At 44.8% G+C, this 25,403-nt stretch overlaps 1 protein-coding gene across 1 annotated transcript in view; it reads left to right on the top strand.

Moving 5' to 3' along the window:
• Nek10 (NIMA related kinase 10) overlaps nt 1-25,403 on the top strand; it is a 178,869-nt gene continuing 153,466 nt past the window's right edge. The window contains exons 1-5 of the mRNA XM_075988619.1: nt 1-194; nt 12,301-12,411; nt 12,665-12,725; nt 17,691-17,821; nt 19,381-19,479. Coding sequence (XP_075844734.1) covers nt 12,338-12,411; nt 12,665-12,725; nt 17,691-17,821; nt 19,381-19,479 — 365 coding nt within the window. The 5' untranslated portion in view covers nt 1-194; nt 12,301-12,337. The remainder of the gene's footprint in view (nt 195-12,300; nt 12,412-12,664; nt 12,726-17,690; nt 17,822-19,380; nt 19,480-25,403) is intronic.

Below are 25,403 nucleotides of genomic sequence, written 5' to 3' on the forward strand. Positions count from 1 at the left end.
GATTGGCTGAGCGCCCGGGGCCATGGAGGAAGAAGTGTGAGCATTGGTTTAGTCTCTCTGGGCCAGGAAAGGAATTGACTGAAAAAACCAACAGGTGTCTGGGAGGGAACTGGTTTGAGTTCTCTCGGGGCTTCTGCAGCAGGACGAGGAAGATGACTTGAGGTTGGCCTGAAGGAGGGCCGCCCTCCTGCGCGGTGAGTGGTGCGGACGTCCTTGTGCCCAAGGCGGCAGGACAGTCTCCCTTCCCCTGAGGCCATCTGCAAGGACCTTCCCGAGGGGGCGATGTCAGCCTTGGGGTCAGTCGGCCAGAGCGTGCCTCCTCAAAGTAGATAAGCTTGTGCTGAAGAGCGTGTTGGGAGGTGCGTTCCGCGTTGCGCGGTGCTTCCAGGAGCAAAGGGCCTGGTGTGGGTAAACAGAGCTGGTATCCCTCAGCGCTCATGCCCCTGGAGGCTTAAGATCTCCTTTGTGAGTAGCACACTCCTGCCTTCCTTCTACAGGGTGGGCTCTGCTCACCTCCACCTCAGTACCTCCCCTTAGGTAACTTCTGTTACAGGTGGGAAGAAAGTCTTCACCGACGCCTAGAAAGCTCCCCTCAGCCAGAGCCCAGCACCCAGCTGCAGTTGTGAGCTTTTCTCAATGCAACCCTACCCCCCAGACCCTACTACCTTTGGACTCCTATGGGTGCTACCACTGTCTGCATTCCCACAACCACATCCTTGACACCACCTCATCCTCTATAAAAAAAAATCATCTCCACAAAGCTATCTCAGGTTCCACCAGTCTTTGATTTCATCTATCTATCTATCTATCTATCTATCTATCTATCTATCTATCTAATCTATCTTATCTATCTATCTATCTATCTATCTATCTATCTATCTATCTATCTATCTGAATATAATATATATGTTCCAGCATTACTGATTGTGGTCCATCCTTATCCATCCAATCCACCTGCTCACCATTGTTAGACCGACTTTTATTTTTTTAAGTGCCAAGGAATGTTTCCCTTTTTCACTGGAAGCCCATCTCCCCTACTTCTCTATTTTCCAGTCCTTGGTTAGCCAACACCAACTCCATCTTAGCTATTCACAGAACGTGGTTCATGCCACATCTGGCTGTCTCAACTGTTCCCACGGTGCCAAGAATGGACTGCCTCTCTAGGGCAGTTCATGCACTTCCCCGTCCTTGTCTCTGTGTTGCCTGATTGCTTTGCTGTCCACAAGCGTGAGAACACTGACTCATTCGTTGTTCAGCATCCAGCTCAGACACCTAGCAAGTGCTCGATAAAGAATGAATCTCATAAGAAGTTATCAGCTTCGCAGAACACTCACGACTTCTGGAAAAGTCAGAGCTATCCTCTGAAGTGAATGTTAGTTTAGGGATTTTGCTTTCATTGTAAAGGTCTGGAAGTTCTTAATTTATGCCCAATCTTATGCCATAATAATTTTGATGAAAATCATATGGTGTGTAAGATTATTAGAGAGAGACAATACAGTATGGTTTGCAAGAGCTGAGATCCATGCAACTTAGCATTTTAACTCTCTGCCGCCTACCAAATCAGTGTCCCCTAAACTTTTTACCTGTGCCCATAATGAGAATGGCACCTACCTCGCTGAATTACTTTAAACCATTCCAATATTAAACGGATTCCAGGCTTAGTGACACACACATGCAGTTCCCATGCATCTGAAAGGAGTGAAAGCGGCAGTTGTAAAATCTCCACAATCAGTTCACAAAGGATAAAATGACATGTTTGAAGTAGCCGAGAGTGGTTTGCGGGATACCATCTCATCATTAGATGGCTTGGTGTACAGCCTTAGCTCCGATGCTAGAAGAGACTCTTTAACTTAGTGACTACGTACTGAAGAGTCCAGGGTCAGGCTCACGGATAGTCAAATATCGTGCAACCAGTAAAGGCTGTAAGAGATGGACCAAGAGTCCAAAATGTGACTCTGTCAGAACCAGCCAGGCCCTGAGGCTCAGGTCGGAGATGTAAGGGTGCAGAGCACCCTAGAAACCCATTGAAACAGGCAGTGTTCCTAAGCACCCTAGTTTTAGGCTGTGGAAAAAAAGCCAACACATTCTGCTGGCCCGAGAGCACCCACCTATAGTGCCAGCAAATACGAAGATGAGGAGGCAGGAGGATCAGAAGTTTGAGCCAAGGTTGCGCATATCCGTTACTTTTCTGCTTATCTGAACCATATACCTGGCAGGAGGGTCAGGGTTCAGGGAAGAGTCCTTCCTGATAGATAGGGAAGGTAGGGTCGCAGGGACATGAGCAACTGGGGCCTGAAGTGGCTTCCCACACTGCATGCAGGAGGTGGCCGTTGCTGTGCTCTGTGATGGCCCCCAGCCAATGGGATGGTACTGCAGACATTCAGGGCGAGTCCTCTCGGGAACACCTGCGTAGACATAGTGTGCTTTATCAACAAGCTCCTAGCTAGTTCTTTCCTCCCCCGCCCTTGCCTTTCTTCCTTTATCACAGGTCTTCTGTAGCCAAAGCTCACTTTGTACCCCTGATTCTCTTGCCTCTGCCTTGTGAATGTTAAGTACGTGTTTCACAACACAACTGAGCTGAAAAATTAGCTTGTCTCAGAAAGAATGAGGTGGGTGGGGCATAGGGGAGGGAGAGAAGAGCCTGGTGTAGGGACATACATATGCCTGTAATCACAGCTTTGGGGTGGGGGCCAGGGAAGAAGAGCCTAGAGAGTGTGGGGTTAGCCTGGCAACCTGGGGAGACCGTCACAAAAAGAAGTGGAGGGGAGGAAAATGGAAAGAAAACCAAAACCCCGCAGGCCCTAACTTTGGTTGTTGTGGGGAATAGTGGAGTAGTACCTGCAGCTAGAGACACTTGAGCCAGGAAATCCCAGCCTGCTAGACAGGGCAAGATTTGGAAATTTCTTAATCTTTTGGTATGCAAGTTTCCTTACCTGTAAAATGGGGTGGTTATAACAAATTCTTCGACTACTGGTTTCCTAGAAATAGCAAGCGTTGACTATTTGTGTTAAGTTTTGCATAGGGCACGGAGGCAAATGTATGGGGGAAACAGAGCAGCAGGATAAGGGAGACAGCATAGTTAGGCTCGGTATAGTAGAAAGTAGACTTTAACATAGTCAGACCTAATATAGATCAAGATGTTTTTTAAAAAAGCAGATTAAAAGCATGAGTGTTAACTCTGAATGAAATGGAGTACTTCTCACTTGTCAAATAATTCCTTATTTTTTAAAAAATTACGTCTTTAGTTTATTTGAAGCAGGATCTTGCTATATAGACTAGGCTGCCCCCAGACTTACTGTAGAGCCCAGGCTGGACTCCAATTCACAGTGTTCACAGTTTCCAGCCTCCCAAGGGCTAGGATTGCAGCCCTGAGCCCCCACACTTGAATTATTTGAGTCATGATGTCAGACTTTGTCTTGTGTCCGCTAAACTTGGTTAACAGTAACAGCGACAGTTGTCGAGGTCAAGAGCTTAATAAATCTTGATATTGGAATTATTTTTAATGGAACCTAAATTCTAGGCTTAAAACCACCGTGAGATTCAGAGTGACAAAATGATTTAGAAAGGAAGGCGTTCCTATGAGAATTAAACTCAGATTAACTCCAGGCAGAGCAAACCAAGCCTGGGCTACCAGGAAATGGCCGCTTTGTGTTTTTCGTACTTTGCCAGTGTTTGGGGTTTAATTAATTTGAAAAGCGTGGCTAGAAAAATGAATCTAGGAGGATCTAGACCTCATCCATCACCATGTCTGTCATGTCGGGTTAGGTAGTCTAACCCGAGGGAGTCACCTTCTCAAACATGTAACTCCCAGAGGTGGAGACTGGCCTGCACAGAGTGCCACATGCCTGCTACCCTCGGCGTCTTTTCTTTATGAAATCCTATGTGCTGTAAGGACACGTGAGGTCGCCCACATTTAACATAGCTGTCATGTTTTCTCTGTAAAGAGACTGCACCACGCCAGCCCTGTAATCACTGTATCAGCCAGGGCCACGTTTTCATCTGCTGGTGTATTTCATTATGTTCCCCCCATCTCGATATGATGATGCTCTAGTTATCCTTGGCACTTAGGACTCATGTTCTACTTGGGACTTTTCATTAATATCCGGGGATGTCCTGGAGCATCCAGGAGATAACGTCTCTGGAGAAGCAGGTTCAGGGCCCAGTGTGAGCAGCAGCTGGCGGGTGAGGCAGGGCCTTGGATCGCAAGCAGCACCTCACTAAGAGAGGAGAAAGCAACGTTTCATTTGCTTCACTTCATTTCAGATGCTTCATTTCATTTGCTGGGAGGGAACAGTCACTGGAGTGAGGAGCCATGATGTAAACTTGCACTGAGTCTTGGTGATGTGATTAGAAAGAAGCTGGTGGACATGAACCATATTTAGTAGAAAAGTAGTCAAGGCTTCATGACCAAATACAGATATGAGGTTGAAGAAGGGGGCCATTGTGTGTGTGTGTGTGTGTATGCTCTATATCAAGGGATTCTCTGCTCTACTTGAGACCAGTTTAGCTCTTCCTTCTGTTTCTTAGTACAGTTCATTTGAGTTTTATGATTTGTTTGAATTAAGCCAGGTAAATTCCTCCTTAGCCATGGTAGTTAGCCATGGAGTAATGGAATAGGATAATAAATGGAATCACTCACATATAGATACATTTTAATTTCAGAGAAAGCCATTGTTCCCACCCCCTTTAGGCACCAGGACCTCCACATCCTTATCCTCGAAGCTCCCATAGAACATCCCATTAGGTTCAAGCATTCAGCGACTTTACCAGCTCCAAAGCTCCAAATGTTTGCACAATCCTCCTCTTAAAAGGTGTTCAGTTTGGGCTGGCAAGATGGCTCAGCGGTTAAGAGCATTGCCTGCTCTTCTGAAGGTCCTGAGTTCAATTCCCAGCAACCACAGGGTGGCTCACAACCATCTGTAATGAGATCTGGTGCCCTCTTCTGGCCTGCAGGCATATATGCAGACAGAATATTGTATACTTAATAAATAAATAAATAAATAAATGAAAGGGGACAGTTAAAAAAAAATGTGTTCAGTTTAATCACAGCCATGCCATGCTTACGGTGTCTTTCCACTGCAGCTTGCTTTCCTTTGCTATGACCCAAAGCAACTCAGGGCAAGAAGTGTTCATGTGACCTATACTTGCACGTCGCAATACGTCACTGAGGGCAGGCAGGTCAGGAACTCAAGGCAGGAGCCTGAAGAAGAAACCATGGGACAAACATTGCATGCTGCTCACTGCTAGATTTCCTACACAGCCAGGTTCCACTGTCTATGGGTGGTGCCACACACAGCGGGCTGAGCCACCCCACATCCGCCGTCAGTCAAGGCAGTTTTCTCACAGGCATAGCCACAGTTCAATCCCATCAAGCTAACTATTGAGTTGAGGTTCTCTCCTCCCAAGTGACTGGTTAGGTCCACTTGACAATTAAAAACTAGCCAGCGGAAGGGTGCCATGTTTTTATTTGTGGAGTCAATCAGTAAGAAGACACTTAGGGTACTACTTCAGTCTTTTCTTTGGTGAATACAATCTCTTTCTAGATTTTTCTGATTTAACTGCCAAATATTATTACTTACTATATCCCCTGTCCTTTCGCAGGACTAGAGGCCACAGGTTGCACAGTTGACAATATGGCAAGCACCGCCAAAGATAGTGGAGAGAATTCTAGACTCTATAAGGAACATGGAAATCATGAAGATGCAGTGGTGTCTGTTGTCACACGCTCGGACTTTAGGGTGGCTCGCACTGATCTGGGTTAGTCCTAGAAGACAAGTGAAAGGCGGCACTTTCAGGAGGATTTGCCATCACTGTGCATGGTTGGCAGCTGCTACCAAAACACTTACATCCGTCCAACCTGCCTCATCCGAAATGATAGCAACCGGGGCCAAACCAGGAAGCAAAGAACCCGAGTTTCTCTCCACATTTTCCGTAGCAGTGTTACAGTTTCAGAGAAGATGTGGAAGAGAGGCCGGTACATGTGCATATATTAGTCTTTTAAAACGATGTCCAGTCACTTCCTGGGAGGAGCTCCAGCCTTTCAGTCCCTAGCAAGGGGTCCCTGGGGAAATGTCATGTCTCAATGCTCCAAAAGCTAAAAGCTGCTTCTACAATTTGTCCTCCCCTACTAGGTGGAGTTGCTTATGTATAACTATTTGAAGAATAAAAGGGAGAGGTCGATTGCTATTTGAAATTTGGGTTCGGTCTTTCCCCTACTATATGTTTAAATAGATATTTGATTGAAGTGTAAACTATTTACATATGAAGGCGTCAAATAATGACTCAGAAAGAAGGCAGTAATAATATGCGCTTTGCCTGACCACTCATTCCTGACCTTGGATACTGCACCAGCCGAATCTTTGTTTTCCATTGTATGAGGGTATTAAAATACACCATCTTACACACTCCACGTGAGGACTAGGGTAAATGAGGAGGTGTTTGTAAGTACCCCCAGAATCCAGGAGATTAAGTTAATGCAAACAGCAATTGTCTTGTCTTTGCCCTTTGCTAAGGGCCAGTTCTAATGATTTCTTACCTTTCTGTTATTTCAGAGATTTCCTTTGATATATAGATCATTAAGGTGAACTGGGTTCTGTTTTTTTTTTTTCTCTTCTAAAAGTGCTGTGTGGTGTTGGTTAGACACATTCCACCTCTGGTCCTTAGCTTTATCATCTGATAAATGATGGGTAGATATCAGTATGATAGCACTAGAGAGGGCGTTTTCCTTCATCAGAATGCATGCACGCTTCCCTCATTTGCTACCTTTGCTACTGTATTTGTTTGTTTGCTTATGAGAAAGGGTTTCTCTGTGTAACTCTGGGCTGTCCTAGAGCTCATTCTGTAGGCTGGCCTTGAACTCACAGAGGTCTGCCTGCCCCTGCCTCCCGAGTTCTGAAATTAAGAGTGTGTGTCACCATTGCCTGACTCTGCCTTTTCTTCTTTAAGCCATACCATGCTCCTGATTATTTTAATTTTAGGGATTATAGCCCTACTATATGTCACATGTAAATGTTATGTCAGATGCAGGAGGTGAGGAGAAAAAGAAAACAATCAGACCCAGAGCATAATCGTTCGTAGATTTTATATGACTCGGTATATTTTCCTCAGCGGCTTTACCAACTATGTCTCTACTCAAAAGACTGCCCTCGGCTTCTTCTATGTCAGATTCGAGGATGGAGTCTTCCTAGCACCCTTGGCCTCTGCAGGCGCAGATTATAAAACTTGCTCAACAGGAAGACATGTAAACTGAAGTTCTTGTTAAAAACAAAACAAGGGAACGAACCCCACAAAACTGGGCCCTCTTGGTCAACCAGGCTGTAGCAGCAGGAAAACTGAGGACTGTAGTGTGGGGAACATAGGTCTCCCTTAGCGCTTGGGGGGTAGGGGAAACTCTGAGATGTTGATGGAGAGAAAGCAAAATTAGATTCTTGACTTGAGGCACGTTTAAATATCGTATATAATAATAGGTAGGTAGGGTCTTCTGTTTTTCTACCCTAATTTTCAGTTCATTCTTCATGATTTCTACTTCTTTCTTTCTTTCATGGTAATTGTATTAACTTTGCTTTCTATCGCTGTGATAAACATTGGAACCAAGAGCAACTCGGGGAGGAAAGGGTTTGTCTCATCTTACAAATCCCTGTTAGGGTCCATTGCTGAGTGAAGTCAGGACAGGAACTCAAGACAGGAACCTGGAGGCAGGAGCTGAAGCAGAGACCGTGGAGGAACGCTGCTTACTGACTTGCTTCCTAGGACCTGCTTTTTTATACCATCCAGGACCATCAGCCCAGGGCTGGTCCTCCCCACATCTATCATTAGTTAGGAAAATGCCTCACAGACTCAGATATGATGGAGGGATTTTCTCAGTTGAGGTTTCCTCTTCCAAAATGACTCTAGGTTGTGTCATGTTGCCAAAAAAAAAATAAAAAAACTAACCAGCACACCAGTACATATGTTAAACGTATTTTCTACTTTAGCAACTCACAGACGTGTCCTAAAGCTCATGAGTGGGTTTTTTTTTTTTTGCTTACGGTAGAACTGTACACCTGTCTCTCTTAGCATCGTCAACTTCAAACTGAGGTTAGACAGTGTAAATTTTTAGCAACTATTGGTTAGATTAGTTAATTAATGGTGTTATATCCTAGTTAAGTTCTAAAGTGTTCATCGTGTCTTGTTTCTTGCTATGCACCAGTGACGAAAGCCTTGGCCTCTAAATCTTGATCCCAGCTCAACTGTTTGTCACAAATATGATAACTATCTTGGAAAAATTATTTTTTAAAGTCAATATACTGTATTTGTGCGTTTCAAAGCAATTAGTTTCTCTAGAGTCTGTTGCAATCAAACACCCGTCAACTGTCAATCCTTTGCCTCTAAACATCTCTAGATTTTCCTTTACCTTGAAGTGTGCAATTCTAAGACAATAGCACATGGTTTTTGTTCAGGCCTGAATAACACATTAAAGTCTGATTGTGGCATACAAAAGAAATCAGAATTTTGGGTATTCGATTTAATTAAACCAACATGATATTCAATTTTCTATTTCCTACATTATTGATTCATTTGAGTTTTGATATGAGCTCTTTTGTCCATGCAAACTGGTAAGACTGTGGTGGGAAGTCTTTGGAACTCTAGGAAGTGAGGTATAGATGGAGAAAGCAGGTCATAAAAGGAATGGATCTGAAGGTTATGACTTGTTCTTTTCTCTTACTTGTCTTTGCTTCCTTTCTGTGAAGTGAGTAGCCCATCCCTATGATGTTCTGCCCCTACTCCAGAAGCAGAGGGGGAATAGAATAATGGATGGAAACCTCTGAGATAGTGGGCAAAAATAAACCTTTCTGTCTTAGGGTTTCTCTTGCTGTGGAGAGACACCATGACCACAGCAATTCTTGCAAAGGAAAACATTTACTGGGCTGACTTCAGGTTCCGGAGCTTTCGTCTATTATCATTATGGTGGGACATGGTGGCATGCAGACAGATGGTACTAGAGCTAAAAGTTCTACATCTTGGTCAGCAGGCAACAGGAAGTGAACTGAGTCACTGGGCTTGAGCATATATGAGACTTCAAAGCCCTCCTCTGCAGTGACATACTTCCTCTAACAATGGCAAGACTACCTCAACAAAGTCCCACCCCCTAACAGTGCTGCTTTGTATGAGCTTAGGGGCCAATGACATTCAAACTCCCATACTCTCCTTTTTTAGGTCATTTGTGTCAGGAATTTTGTCACAGTGGAAAATCTGATGAGCACCGAAAGTGGTACAAAGCTGCAGGGTTGTTGTTGGCACTAAACGTGATCGTGTGATTTTTAAACCCTTTGGTTTGTAGGAATCAGTTTGTGGGAGAAGTTGGGAAATGGTACAGGTGGAGTAGAGAAGTCATTAAATGTAAACTAAGTGTAATGATTATTCTGGAGGGATCTCAAAACACTGACAGGTAAATAGTAAAGGCCATAGTCATGAGACTCCAATAAGAACATGGATTCCATTGGGAACTGGACTGGAGACTATTGTCTACTATTGTTTGTATTCTTAGACCTTGTGGAAGTGTGATGGACCAGGTTTGAGAGATAGCTCAGCTCTAAAGAAAACATAATACTATTCTAGAAGACCTGAGTTTGATTTCCAGCACCCATGTCTCATAATCACCTCTAATTCCAGTTCCAGGGAGATCTGATGCCTCTGGCCTCCTCTGGCACCCTCACACACATGCACATACTTCACACACACACACACACACACACACACACACACACACACACACAAAATGAAACTAAAATATAAAAATTTTATGGACTAATTAATCTGGTGTAGGAAGCAAAGTTATCCCAACATTTATGTGTGGTGCAACTATTGACAGACACAGTTAACCAAATTTATAATGAGAATTGGAAGAAAATATGCAGATTAGAAAAACGTAAAAAAAAAACCTTGTAATCACAGGGAAGCGTGAAAAAATTTGGAGTTCAGGAAGTCATGGTTCCTGAGAAGAATACAGCATGAAAATAATGTCAATTACTTTGCCTTGGTGCCAAAGGAATGATGCCTTGCGGACACTTTAGGAGCTGGCAAGACCCTACACTTGTAGGCCAGCATATGAAAGCTGAAGAGAACACCTGTGGGCAGATCCAGGGCTACTGCAGGATATTCATTTTACCACATTCAACTGCCAAAGTCCTTAGAGGCCAATGTGACAGTAGTCCAATGAGGCCTACCTGTTGGGAAAGCCTGTGGCAGACCTTGGTGTCATTTATGAGGTGCTGCTTCTGGCAGACATACACAATGCAAGAGTTGAAAAGTCACCGAGGCTGCAAAGATATTTAAAGGGAGAAGCCCCTGAAACAGGGATGCCCGAGTTGCAGTGGAGACTCAAGGGTATTGGAGATGCCAGGAACATAGAATGTCCATTGAGAAGCATGGCAAACAGTGACTGAATCAGCCCCGAAAGAGTGTGTGTGGGCTGCAAATGGCAAGGTCTGTTGGCTGGTTAGTGTTCATACACCCTGGGCTTTGGACACGGAGCTACAAAATTTAATGTTTTTTCTGCTGACTTTCAACTTTTCTTTGCTAGTCTCTTATTCCTCCATTTTGGAATGAGGATGTCTATTTTGTATCATTTCCTCTTAAAGCTGAGCCTCTTTCCTTGGAAGATGTAGAGATTCACGGGTGTCAGTGGACTTGGACTTTCAGAGGAGACTTTGGCTATGAACTTTTCAACACTCTTGGAACTGTTAGGAGACTTGTGGAGGTGGCTTACTCAGAGATAGCTACGAGCTTTAGGGGGCAGAGATGGCATGCTGGCCTGTCTCCAGCATAGGAAGTGTGGCCTGGAAGCAGTCATTAGCTTGGGGGCTTGACTTGGAAGGCTATATCTGGTTCTTGATCCCCTCCCCTGCTGACTCCCATCTATCAGGTTGTGAGTAGCTTTTCACATGCTTCACCGCCATGATTCTCTGCTTCCTGGTGGCCCTGGAAGCAGCAGGACTGAGGACTATGGATCTTTGTAGCCATGAACTAGAACCTTTCAGCATGTAAGCTGTCTTATGTCAGGTGTTTTGTAACGACAGCAGGAAGCCATGAGCATCTTCATCCTTTTGTTGCTGTTATGACAACAAGAAGAGCTGAGAAAAGAAATCAACTAAAAAGCAAACAGGTCAACAACTGTGTATTGGTGAACTCATATCTTTTGAGTTGGGGAGAAGTAGGATTAAAACTAACACTAGGAAAAGTGACCAAGGCAATACTAAGCTGCTGAATTCAGAGTGTTGAAATGCCATTGGGGCTGTATTTCCAGGCAGGCCACCATCCTGCTGGATAGTCAGGAAAGTTATGAACTGTGCACGTTTGCACTGACCATGATTTTGACTGCGGTTACCATGTATTGTTTGTATGTCAGCTTCCACACTTACTAGTTTTGCAAAGGACCCTGGTTCAGTTCTTGTCATCTATAGCAGGGGGCTCACACCGCTCGTTACTTCAATTTCGTGCTATCTGGAGCCTTCTTCCACCTCCCCAGGTACTTACGTACATGTCGTGCGTACAAATTCAGAAAGGTATACAAACACAGATAAATAAAAAAAATCCCTTAAGGAAAATAAATATTTAACAGGAAAAAATAGTAACTCTTGAAGCTGGACATGATAACACATATCTATAATCCCTGCACTAGGAAGGTGGAGGCGGTAGAGCTGCCATGAGATCAAGCCAGCCTGGTCTACATAGCAAGTTCTAGGACATCCAGAGATAGCTAGTGAGACCTTGTCTTTAAAACATTAACAAAAAAACGAAGTGAAAAAACTTCATAAAGAATTCTGGAAGTACGGCAACATGGGGACACTGACTGCTTACTTGTGAGTGGGTGTGGCTTTCTCAGAGACACTTGGGGACGCGACCCAGAGTAGGTGAGGACCCCTGTGAGCCCATGCTGTGTAATTCAGAATACTTCGAGAAAGACAAGTGAGGCTGCATAAAATTACTGTCAACTAAGCTTCAAGTATTTGTTAGTCGGCACACTTCGTAAGTCCCAAAGAGGGCTCTTTAACTGACATACAGAATAATATTTGTGAAAAATTGTCCAGAATAGTTATAATCAAGCATATGTCAGAAAATACAGGCTGATGACGTGGCCTAAATCTATCTAAGAAAGACCTTTTGAAGGGAAAGAGTCAATAACATTCATTTTACTACTTGCGGTGATTAACTTTTACATGTGCTAATAGACATCATGGATGAATTCTGTCTGTTTTAACTGAGAACCCTTTGGATCACATAACCCAACTAAAAGATGTCTCTTTTTATTTACTTTGCAAGGAATGCGATGTTGATTCTGAGGCATTGATGTTTTACAATGCCTGATCAAGACAAAAAGGTGAAGATCACAGAGAAATCAGCCGATAAAAAGCAGCAAGGGACCACCACCAGGTAACACAGCGTTCTCCAGTCATCCACTGGGGGTAGCAGTGTTGAATGGGTTTAATGCTTCCTGAGAAAATTGACTGCCGAGTTGCAGCGTTTGCTCAAACACTCAGCCCATTCTAGAGTCTGGAAAGAAATGGTTGACATGCAGGCACTTACCTTCAGAGGCAGGCTTCCAAGGGGTTGTGCCATCTTGGTAATGTGACCTTGTTCGCCCGGATCTTTCTGTGGGCTAACACTGTGCTGTTCTTTCTCCTAGGGACTATTCAGACCTTAAAAGACTTCGCTGCCTTTTGAACGTTCAGTCGAGCAAACAGCAGGTAGCGTTTTCAAAGGCTGCAACTTGAGAACAAACCCCGCGTGTTTCTGAAAGCGTCCCTTGCACACCCTTGCTTACACTCCCTTTGTTCTTCCATAGCTTTCCTTGCTCCCTCTGGCTGCTCCTCTCCGCTTGGTCAGGCTCTGCCAAGAGTTGGCATCTGTGGCCTTTTCATTCCTCTGCTTGTCCCTATGTATCCTACCCAGCAGAACTTGAACTCTTCAGTCTGTAAACAGCCGGTTCCATCATCAAATACCAATGTTTACCTTTTGCGGAGCTTCAAGGAAATTTACTCTCCAAAGCCCAGCTTACCACAGCTTAATCCTCTCTGTACCCTGCCATCCTTCTCTTTCATAAAAATGCCCCCTGGTGCTTCTCAAATTGTACCCCACCAATGGGGGAATGAGGTCTGGGCTATTGGTGGTAGCACTTCTACGCTTTCATTAGTCAAGGAGGAAATGACACTCCTGGTTTGTCTCTAACTTGACTTTTTAGCATTGCTTCTAGAAGACCTTGGGAAATCATGAGAATAGATAGTGTTGAAACAACCTAGCAGTCCTAAAAATGGCAGCAGCAGATCCAGTGGTAGGGATGGGTTTGAGCCCTGGTCTTTTGCCTCCGAAGGCTGTGTAAGAGTTCATAAGGTTGGCAATGCGGCTATGATGCTTTATCTTGTACCATCCAAACGTACCAGAGAACCATGTCATTCTAGAGAATGACTTCCTCAAGATTTGGTGGCATCTGAAGAGCAGATAAGACAGTTCGTGTTTAGGGAATACTTGCTCCCCACTGGTGCCTTGGCTGCACTTTTACCTTCTTCATACTTGAAACATCCACTTTCATACATGGGAAAGCTGAGGCACGGAGAAATGACCATCTCCAGATAAGAGTCTGTGCATGGGATACAATCTGTAACCAGACACCCCTAGCCTTGCGCTGTGTGCCCTAGCCATGGAGATGCCTCTCGATGAACTAGAAAATCAACTTAGAGTTGAAAATAGCTTGAATGAGTCAAAGTGTCCTTAAAATAGCTTTGCTCTGAGCTCTTTCCTCTGTGTCCTTTATGCTCCAAGACCCCCGAGATTCCTCTTATCGGCATGTTTCGGAAGTTACTTATCTCTAGCTCACTCACAGCTCACTGCTTTTGAACCCCCACCACCAACTGCCCCAGATCACATCCATTCTTCTTGGAGAGGAAGGAAAGGACCCTGACTATGACTTTGTCATAGATCCCATTTCCCCCTCTGTACATCTTCCAGTGTGACCACAGCGTCCCAGCCTACTATTGCCTGGCCTTTTCTCCTCCACCTCTTTTTCCTGTGATTTCTGTCCTATTCCTTAGTCCCAAATCTACTGCCCCCTCCTCCCCACTCAGCTGCCTTCCCAAGCTGGAGCTCCGTCCCCATGGAGAGTCTTCTGGTCCAGATAAGTTCCATCCCCTTGTCAGCAATTTTGACTTTGCCTCTGACCCACTGTTTTATCTTTTCCACAAGTTTGTGGTCATTTTTCCTAAGTTGAACTGTGACCTGGGAGTTGGGTCACCTTGTGCACGAACATCCCCCACCCTCCCCACACCCCCTGAGCCCCCCACCTTCCTGACAAGGCAAAAGAAATGCCTACAGTGTTTCTGGATTTGGTTGGGGCTCAAAGCCTTCAATGTTGACGTTCACAATGGCCAGGTCTATTCTGACTCCATCTTCCCACTCCCTTGTTCCTACCTGGCAGGGTTGATCAAAGTTAATTTAATGATTTCCTTTTCCTTTTTTTTTTTTTGCCTACTTGGAATTCTCAGTCATATATCTAACAAGTTCATATCTTTTTTTTTGCTAAGTTTTCGTATATAAATAATCCATATTTAAAATACTTGAATCACTTAGAAAGCAGAGAGCCATGAGGGCATGCAGTGACTAGCCTCAGTTGGAGGAAGGCGCCTAAGCTTCCCACGTTCTGTGCCTCATTCTCTTGTGAAAACTCCCTGCCTCTGTCATCCTGATAACAAGAGCTACTCTGAGCTCTGTTTGCCTTTCCTAAAACAATGTAGATACGTGTGTGACACAGAGGGTTCTAGAAGGACAGCTCAGAAATTCCCCTGTCCCCTGCTTGTCCCAGGAAGAATGTAAGAGCACATAAAGATATACACTATATGGAAGTTTATCATAAGTTAAAATCAGGGCTGGGAGAGTCAGAGTAAGAAACCCCCAACAGCATATGCATGTAGGGACATACTTGCTTCTCAGATGTCCCATGGTCCGTTTCGGAGGGATATTTGTGAGTCGGGTCCACGTCTCAGAATCCTGCTGATAGGCATTTTTTTAAAAAAAAATTCATATCTTTTGTTCATTTGTTTTTTGTTTACAAATGGGCTGTGATAATCACTTATTAGAAATTCCAGGAAAAAAATTACATCCCGTGATTTGGGCAGAGCTGCTGAGAAGTGAACGTCCTTTCTTTGATTCTCCAAGGAGCCAGGCCGCCTACCCTGTTGCTGAGTTGCGCTGTGGCAGTTTGCTCACTGCCTTGACTGCCCGTCCTGATCTGTCACCTCAGAACTGGTCTTGTGTGGGACTCCCTCTGCTTGGCAGATTTTGGGACATGACCATTGGCTCTTTATTTTCTGCCATAACAAGCCCTGGGCACTAACTGTGAAGAATGTTTCTCAAGCCCATGCAGTAGCTTCAAGTTCCTTGTACTCTGCCCTGTGACCCCCCTGATTGCTACACATCCAGGACTTCTCTCCATGTCTAGTATTCCATGTGTCTTCATCAGGTTCATGGACCGGGTGAACTTCTTTCAGATGACTAACCCCATGGCAGAGTTGGCTGGTGGCAAAGCAGGCATTTATCCAACCGCTTCACACTTGAATAGCTGCTATTTGTTAGCTTTGTGTGATGTACTAGGAACATAAGAACAGGCAGATGGGACTCCATTTTCAGGGCGACTGAATTCTGGGAGGTGGTGGAGGTTCGGGCTAGGCAGTATACTTGACTGTGGTAAGGGCAGTGAACGAGGTCCACTCTGTTCTCAAGGCCTGAGCAGGCTATAACCTGGGCCCTGTCACTAGCCCTGGGCTTGTCTGAAACAGTGCACCTAGGGCCAGTACTGGGAAGGGGGTGGCAGGGGTAGGGGAACTGCTGCGGATTCTGAACTAGTGTTGCTTTCATCTGAAGTAGAGGATTGTATCAAACCTTTCATTATCAAGTACCCGGGCTTTGCAAATGTAGCTACCAAGTACAGCTTGCCTCTTGCTACTCTCCGAGTTGATTCTTAGCACTAGCAGCCTCCCAGTCTCTGTCTGTGTGTGTGTGTGTGGGGGGGTACTTCCCTCCCTTTCCTTTGAGTGGCTTAGATATATTTGCTATGTGCCTGCTACCTTCTCTCTTGTAGACAATATTCTAGGAGTTTTGTCAATGGCAAAGGGCTTTGAAATTCTTTATGCCTAGATGTGTGTGTGTGTGTTATGACAGTTCTTGTCTACTAGAAATGTGAACTTGTTGCCATGACTTCATGTCTAATGTCTTTTGGTTTAGAAGCCCACATTTGGGAATCACCTAACTTGTAAGGACAAATATATTTACTTAGTGAACTCCTGGCGGTGATGACAAGGCTCGTAAGAGAGTTTATAAAGCAGATGGAGCTGAGCCTGCACACAGCAAGTCCCGTGTAAACACTAACCGGCCTCACCCTCATAACCCAGAGTTACGCACTGCTATTATTACTTCTGCCTCAATGACATGGAAACCGGTGTACACAGAGATTAAATAAACCCACCAAGGTCACGCTGCTAGCTAACGGCCGACTCAAACCCACAGAACCTGATAGCGAGTGCAGCTTCATCACCAAATATCGCCTGCTTGGTTTCTTTTGGTCACTTGCTCACAAGGGGCATCGACTGGGTGCCTGAGCTGATATACACAGGTAGTTTTTATACATAGAATGTTTTCTGTCACTGTTTTGAAAATTCAGCTGAGGCTAGAAGCTAAGGAGACACCTTGGGCGCTAACTACTAAGCAGCAACACTTTCGTCATGCACTTCCCTTTTGACAGCCTTTCAGGAAGTGAGGAAAGCCACCCACATAAGGAAACGGTGGTTGTCTATGGGTTTCTGTAACGTATCTTCTACAGTTGTAATTGTGTACAATGTAATAATTTGCTGGAAATGGATCCTTTATTGTGCTTTGTTTACTTCATGTTTACTAACTGATTATGGGACATATTTAGTTCACACTTTGTTATACCCAAGTTTATGTATTGTACCAAAGACAAATCTTAAGGCTGTATCAACCATAGCCACCATTGGTGTGTGAGTCCCGATGACTGATGGAACAACCTGGTTGATCTTGTGAGCAGCAGCACAGATGCATTCTGGGTATGATGAACACACTGATTTCGTTATGGTTCTCAGACATTCCAATCAGCGTCATCAGTATCACTGTTCCAGCCGAGAGCGGTGATGGGTTCTTCCTGTTCCTGTGTGACACCTGGTGAACAGGTGGTCACTGGGGAATGCAGACAGGGGACACTCTTCCAAGCAGTGTGGGTTCTCTGGATCCAGAAATGCTCCAGCTGCATCTCTACAGCCCACAAGACGCTTTGGAAATCTCTCCCGGCCAGGTTCACCCCAAACCTGTATCCCTACGTGCCCTGGGAAATATTACTGAACAAAAGTGCACAGTTTCCTGCTCATGGCAGTATTGTGAGACAGACAGACTCTACACACCAGTGAGCTATGGCATGTGATGCCATTAGTGTGGAAAGGGCCCAAGCCAGCAAGTAAATGTTCAAGTTAAAGATGTTAAAATCTTGGGAACCTCCTCCCCACTTACAAAACTGTCTTCTCAATTTTTGGTCTAGTGGGAAAACCTTCACTCCTTTGGCCCTCCCCTCCCCCTTTCCTATTCTGTGACTTGTTCTATCACATGTGGAATGAACCCTAACGGCCATGAACTCTTTGTTTCCATCTCTGTAGCTTCCAGCCATTAACTTTGATAGTGCCCCAAATAGCATGACGAAGTCTGAGGCTGCCATCAAGGCGGGGGGACACAGAGCCCGTGGTCATTGGCATGAGTCCACAGAAGCCGTTGAACTTGAAAATTTCAGGTGAGAAATCCTCCTCGCTGTCAGAGGCCTAGCCAAGTATGCTTATTTAAATGGATCACAGAAGGGAAAATTTAAAGTCTGAGTATTCTTAGCTTGGTAATTTTAGTCTACATGGAAAGTGTTCCTGTGGGGAGGGGATAGCCCAAGCAACGAGTTGAACAGACAGACAAAGGTGGACCTGTCCGGGGAGTTCAGGACATCTTACTGACCCGGAGGTCAACAGTTGCCAGCTGAAGAACTTGCTCCAAGATGTCTATATGGGTGGGTCAGTCTAGTTCCAAGCTTGGTCTTAGGTTTTGTTGTGTCTCTATCTATCTAGTGATGAAAAGGTGTAAAAGAATTTGTTGCTGTGAACAGATGTGGCAGCTAAAGAAGATGTTAGTTGGGTTGGCACTATGGCTCAGTGGGTAAAGGAGATTGCCACCAAATTTTACAGCCAGAGATCAATCCCTGGGATGAGAACTAACTTCTACCTTATACATATAACACACACACACACGTACACACGTGCACGCGCACACACACACACAGATGATGTGTGTGAGAAAGAGATATGTGTGTGTGTGTGTGTGAGAGAGAGGGGGGGGAGAGGTCATTTTTTAAAGATGGTAGTTTAAAATCTGAGCTTCTCAATCGCAGAGACTATCATGGCTTAACCAAAGAGTGTTAGTCTGTGTTTCATTCTGTTGCCGTGTAGACCTTCTAGAAGCTTACATTCTTGTGGGCCACTCCCTTCCTGGGAGCTGGCTTTCAGTGTGACATTGTGTTCAGGTCATTTGCTGGTCAGAGCCATGTACATATTGAATGGCATCAAGTGTCAGCATGGATATTCTGGGACGATCGTTTGCTTGTTTGGTTTAGCTCGTTTCTCCGGCATTTTAGGAACTTGATCAGTTTCGGGAAAAACCATATGACATTTCATGGGTTCATGTTTTTCACTTATGAAACTAAAAGTGTCTTGTTGCATATTCAATTTACCAGTGATCTTATACAAGAAACCATTACAGTCCTTACCTTGCCTCAGAGCACTGTACAGTTCAATGGTATAGAAAGTCCCCTAAGGCAGATGCCATGACACGTAGCAGAGAACTTACCTTTAAAGTGCTGTGCATGTAATTTTACTTTATTTGGCCTTAATCTTAAAAGTAGCCCTTTTTTTTACATTTTAGTGTGCATTTGTGCATGTGTGCACACATACGTGTGTGTGTGTGTGTGTGTGTGTGTGTGTGTGATCTCATGAGTCCCAGTGCACATGTAGAGTTCAGAGGACAGCTTTGTGGTTCTCTCCTACTTTTATGTGGGCCCAAGAATGGAACTGAGGTCCCTGGACTTGCTCAGAAAACTCCTTTACCAGCTCAGCCATCAGCTCCTGAGCGCGGTCTTTATTATCAACTTTACCATTAGTCTCCACTAACAGCTGTCGCCTGCCCTTCCTAATATGCTGACCTTAAGACTCTCAATATTTGGTCTCCATGTAGATGACCCTTGTTCTCATTGCTAACATTGTTAGCCCAAATAATGTTTATTATAAATCATTTTCCTGTTTTTTTCCATCTCAGTATAAACTACAAGAATGAGAGGAATTTCAGCAAACACCCACAGCATGAGTTATTTCAGGAGATCTTTACGGCTCTGGTGAGAAACAGACTCATATGCAGGTAAGGGTGTGGCCCAAAGACAGGCGCTACCCAAGGTGTGTTTCCTGGATCCTGTACGGAGAATGCGCTTTACAGTAGTCTACAGGAAACACAGTGCAACGGCAGTATTTAGGAATATAATAAGCCACAATGTATACATATATACACACACTGGCTTATTTATTTTTCTTCTATTGCTATTACATATATGTGTGTTTGTATTTAGCATATGGACACACAAACACATAATAATAACTAAAGAAAAAGAAGCCATAAATTTGAAAGAGAGCAGGGGGTTGGGGTGGGGTGGTCCATGGGAGGGGCTTGAAGGAAAGAAATGGGAGATAGAAATAGTATAATTATTTTAAAATCTCAATAATTAAAAGAAATTATTAATTATATATGTGTATGTAAAGCGCAGAGAAAGGCTATGTGAACAGGGATAGGTGAGTCATTGCTGTGTGTGCTCCCTAGAATCACTTGTTGGGTTCTGAATTGAGCTGAATTTGATGACAGGTAAAATGGGGGAAAACACTATTTTCTTTAATGTGCTCGTTTTGAGTCTGGATGCTCAAGGAAGATTTATGGTGTAGTCCTTATAAAGAGACATTGATTAACACTGCGGATGACATGGCAGCACCCTTTGTGCTACACCTTGGCAGTTGACACAGGGACCAATTAAATGGGCTCCCTCAGCCTGGGCTTTGAAGAAAGAAAGAAGAGCATGCACCTCCAGTGCTCATGTCCCAGTATGGGTGATTGATGGGGAATCTTAGACCACACATACTTTTCTGGTTTGTAATGGGAGCAGCTCTGGAGAGAGGATGCTAAGCCCCTCTTCCTTTGCAACATGAGAAAGAACTTAGGATGTCAGGTTTTAAAAGCTGTGTCATTCTGGGGTACTATAAATGTCTGTGTTCAGTTTGCTTCTGAAATCAGAGGTTGGGTAAAGGGTGGATTAAGTATCGAGGTTCCCGTTGTCCCTCACCTCATCTAATTCTGTTAAGATTGCAGGACTTTCTCCTCCTCTTACCTTATATCTATAGAATAATTACATCTCAGAGCTCTTTTGTGTGGCTTCTTTGCCCCCTTCTTTGAGGACATCAGGGTTAATGTACTGAAAGGCAGAGATTCAGCTTACTCAGATTGGTGAGCATCTACCTTTTCCCAAGAAGAGATGAGGCAACCGAGGAGAAGGAAGATGGAGAAAATACTCAGGTGAATGTTGTGTGGTCCTTTCTTCCTCAACAAAACAATTGCCCATATTCTCATACAAGAGGAAACATAGATTTTTATCATTTCCAGTTAGACAACTAAGACTGGATGAGATTGGTAGGTGGGGACTTTAGACGTTGGCCCAATTCTGGTTGTTGACAGGACTGGGATATCAATTTCACCCTGAAAGCATAATAAATTATGAATTGGGCTTGACTGTGGATCAGGCTCCTGCTGATTCCCTTCCTTTCTGCCCAGTCAGTACCATTTCTCTTCCTTTTTGCACCCCCTAGCTGTGTTCTTCCCAATCCACATGCTCAGACACCTGCTCTCGAGGTTCTTCTAAGACTGGCCTGTGGTTATTCCCCATTCTGCAACTAAGCTTGTTAACCAGAGTCAGCTAGGGTAAGCCTGCAAGTCTTTCACAGTACTACCACAAGGAAGTACTGCCTGGACGCGAGGTAGGCTGCTTTGGATGTGTGTCCACATGCCGAAGAACATCCTACCTTTCTTTCTGCCCTACCATGATTTTTCTGTAGTAGGGTGTGATATGAGAAATACATTTATCTCATCTGCCTGGTATCTAAAACCAAGCTGTTATGAGAATGTGCAGGGGTAACGGTTGTCACAATATCGACAGATTCTTGACCGCCTACATTGCCCCTCTGTGTGCCTGCTTGCTGTTGGTCTGTGTTTCACTGATACGTAACTTCTATATTATAATGTGGTATAATGAGCTCATGAAATGACCTGGCACATGGGGCTGGAGATGGAGGACTTCATGAAGTTGTTGAAACTGGTTTTGAACTGGTAGAATTTGATGCACAAATCTGTGGTAGGATTGGGACACTGGCATCTGAGGTTGACAAGATGGGACTCTAAGAGCTGTATGTGGAATGTCAAAGACTGAGGAGACTGAGAGAAAGGACAAGTCCTTCTAATACACTTACAGAAAGGAATCTCAGGATGCTCTCTAAGCCAAACATGAGTTAAAGGATGTCAGGTCATGTCATACGGCAATTTTACTAAATATAATATGCTTTTTTGCCAGCAATATTAGAATGCATTCTGTGTTAGGCATGGTTACTAAATTTGATGTTATTTCAAAGTGAGTTCATTTATCTGGCCTGTTCCTGGCATCGTTATTCTAGAATAATGAAGAAAGCTTCTCTTCCTTGCATATGGCTATGTGGAGGTGAATAGAACCCAGATATTCTGGTTTTACTTAGACTTGTCCAATTCATTTACTAGGACTATTTGACCAAAAATACCCTTTACTTCCCCCAAACAGACAAGTTGTCATCCTTATTGTTATCATTTTACATCAAGTTTCCCTTAGTATTTGCCACAAATTTGAAACACATTGAAAAGGAAACAGTAGCATATTTTTTATGGCCATATGCTTATATACTAGAGAGACTTCTGTGTGCTAGAATATATCTGACCAACCCATGACCACCTTTTTTTTTTAATTTAAACTTTTAATTTTTGAGAATTTTATACATGAGTATTATATTTATATCATGTCCACTCCTTTTTTCCAACTCTTCTACACCCCTTTCAAGTCCATGACCTTTACTTCTGTGATTGTTATTGTTGCACACACACACACACACACACACACACACACACGCGCGCGCGCGCAGACACATGTGCACTGTACTCTTCTGGGCATGCTTACTGTTACCCCTTTGTATACAAGTTTAGGACAAACTAACCACTTGGGATTGGATAGCCTCATCAAGGACTTTTCCCTTGCAAAGACTGACTCTCTCTTTTTCTTATTGAAATTTGACTTCCAAAGAATAAAGATTATAAAACTAAAATTATAATCATAAGGAAATTGCTATATAAAGTGTCCTGGGAATGTTCTGAATGTCCCTAGCCAAAATGGGTAATGTGTATTCGGTGAACAGGAGGACTTGTGTTGTCCGTGTTGACACTAGAGCCCGCCAGCTCGTGGTGTAAAGGACACTTTTCATTTTGATCTCCTGGTGCTCCTCTTGGGCTGTGTAGGCTCATCAGAGTGAGAGAACCACATGCCAGCACACAGTAAGGATCTCTTTATGGTTTGAAGTTCTTGGCACACATCGAATCAACAGACAGATGCTCATGGTGTAATCTTCCCTTACCATCCTGTGAAGAGGCCTGTGGTTTTCTTCCTGGTCACAGGGCGCAGTCTGCAGCTGGTGCAGAACTTCACCCCAGGTCTCAGGCTTGCGGCTTTCTGTGCTTGGAACCTGCGAATGCCCTGTTCTTCTCAAGAATCTCTTACTCCTTCTTGGCCTCTTTCGTTTGCTCTGTGGTGCTGGTGACGAACCAGGACCACACGTGGTGAGTGTGTGTCCTGTTGCTAAGCCACACCCCAGCTTGTCAGTCTCTTCTGTTGATGCTACCAACTGTATCCCTGTGCTCAAGAGGGTCAGAGTGACCTTCCCATTTCTCTCTAACCTCTGAGTTTCTGCCGTGCTCCTGGCTTATCTGAAGCATAGCACCCTGCTTGTCTGTGGGCCTGACTCGTTCTGACCCCATCACATAGCTTGCCTCAGTCTTCTTCATTCTCATGACCCTGGGCTCTCTTCTTCGTTAGCATACACTAACCTTCTGGAGACCAAAATCCTGGTCTTTTATTCCCACACTTTTGTACTGAAGTTGTTTTTTATTGCTACTGTCTTGGAACAAATATGCAGCTCTTACTTCTTTTTCACTGTTAGGAATGGAACCCAAAGACTTTATACAGGCTAGACAAGCGCTCTATGACCGGGCTCCATCCCCAGCCCTTGGCTTGTTGAGAAGGTCTTGCTGTGTATATGTAGCCCAGACTAGTCTCAAATTCATGATCCTCTGTCTTAGCCTCCCAAGTGACAGGTGTGTACTACTATACATGGCTTTCTTACATTGTTAGTTCTCATACAACATGACTTAAAGTTTTCCCTACACATTAAAAGTGTACACACACATGTTTCTGATGCATGCATGACCCCACACATGCATGAACACATGCATATACAGGTATGCACACACATATGCATATACAATTACACACACATACATGCACACATGCACATACACACACGAGTGCATGAACACACATGCAGTCACGTGTATGCACACGCACATGCACAAAAGGCATAACAATTATGGGGATGGAGAGGACCCTAAGAATGCCAAGCTGGTGCCATGGGGTCGATGAGAGAAGGCTGGAACTCAAAGAGGGTCTCAGCAGAGTGTGGGCTGGCCCTCCTGTCCCGTGCCTCATTCATCCCCCAGTTTCTTTCTTTGTTTGATGAGCACACTTAATGAAGGGTGATGGACTGAATTTGGCACCAGGGAAAAGCATCTCGTTGGTACTGTGCTCTTTCTTCTGTGCGCTGTGGCTTCTCATCCTGGAGAAGCCTGACAGGCAGGAAGAGAATTGCTCCGCCTTCCCAGGGAAGAACTGCTTGTCCTTGGCCAACAGATCACTGCACAAAGCAGCCATAACCTGGCCAGGATCATCATCTCTGTGCGTGACAGATGTGCTTGCAGCCTCCATGAGTTCTCGAGAGCCAGGCAATGAATAAGAGTCCCATCCTGGGAGCCACATTATCACAGCTTAAAGGTCATCTCTCCCCACTTCCTCTCCCTCTCTCCCCCTCTTTTCTTTTCCTTCCCTCTCCTTCTTCTCTCCTCCCTCTTTTCCAGGGTCTCATTTTGTAACTCAGGCTAACCTTGAACTCCTGACCCTGCCTCAGCGTCCCAAGTGCTGTGGTTATACACCTTGGCCACCAGGGCTGACTTCAGCAGTCTCTCCACGCCCCTGTTTCATCTCCCCTGTTGGCCTGGCTCCTAGTGGCTTCCTTGCTGTAAATCCCCCTGTTTCACATGTCAGTGGTCAGATTCTTCCTGCTTTGTCATTTAAAGGCATCATTCCTTAAGACAGGACTTTTGGGGCAGCTTTAGTCCTCACTCTCTCCTGAGCCAGTCAGATTGCTGGCGCTTCTGCCTTGCAGGGTCATAGTAAGCTATCTGCGTTCCCCTGCTTTCTCCATGTGGTTTTTCTTTACTCCCTTCTCAGCACGGCTTCTGGAAGGATCCTTTCAAAATCTCAATCAGCTCGAGTGAGTCCTTTGCTCAAAGCCTTCTAGTACCTTCCTAGACTAAAAACATCCAAAGGCTGGACTCCTGTTCTGCAGGTCCTTGAGCTCCGCCTGCTGCCTTCTATCCGCCCACAGCTTCTGTTTCCTCCCCCTGCTATCTCTAAACCCCAGGGCCTGGGCTGCAGGCTTTTCGGCTGTTCTGACACAAGCTTACGCAAAGCTCCTGCCCTCAGTTCGTGGGGAGCTAATCTTACAAGGGAGCCTCCCCTAACTATCCCAAAATAGCATCCTGCCCTAATGAACCGTGGTCCTGGTTGTTCTTTGCCATCTCCGCTTGACAGATCTGCAATCTGGGCTTCTGTTCCACGTCCTTCACAGGGGCCCCAGTTGAGCACAGGCTCAGGCCTGGCCTCTGCCGGCCTCCAAGTCCACTCAGAACCAGGCTTCTGGGACATGTGACAAACGTGAGATGCCCATCAGGTAGAAGGAAGTATTTTAGACTTCTCGGCCTGGGTGCCATGCCCCCCAAACCCCATGGTTTCTTCCTGGCTAGATGTTATGGGCTCGGCTCGTGGGTAACACAGAGGATGAGCAAGGGGCATGGAGAAGCGAGAGAGGATTCAGCGGGGATTCCAGACGGCCATGTGTTCT

This window comes from Microtus pennsylvanicus, chromosome 10 (genome assembly GCF_037038515.1).
Source record: "Microtus pennsylvanicus isolate mMicPen1 chromosome 10, mMicPen1.hap1, whole genome shotgun sequence".
Taxonomy (NCBI): Eukaryota; Metazoa; Chordata; class Mammalia; order Rodentia; family Cricetidae; genus Microtus; species Microtus pennsylvanicus.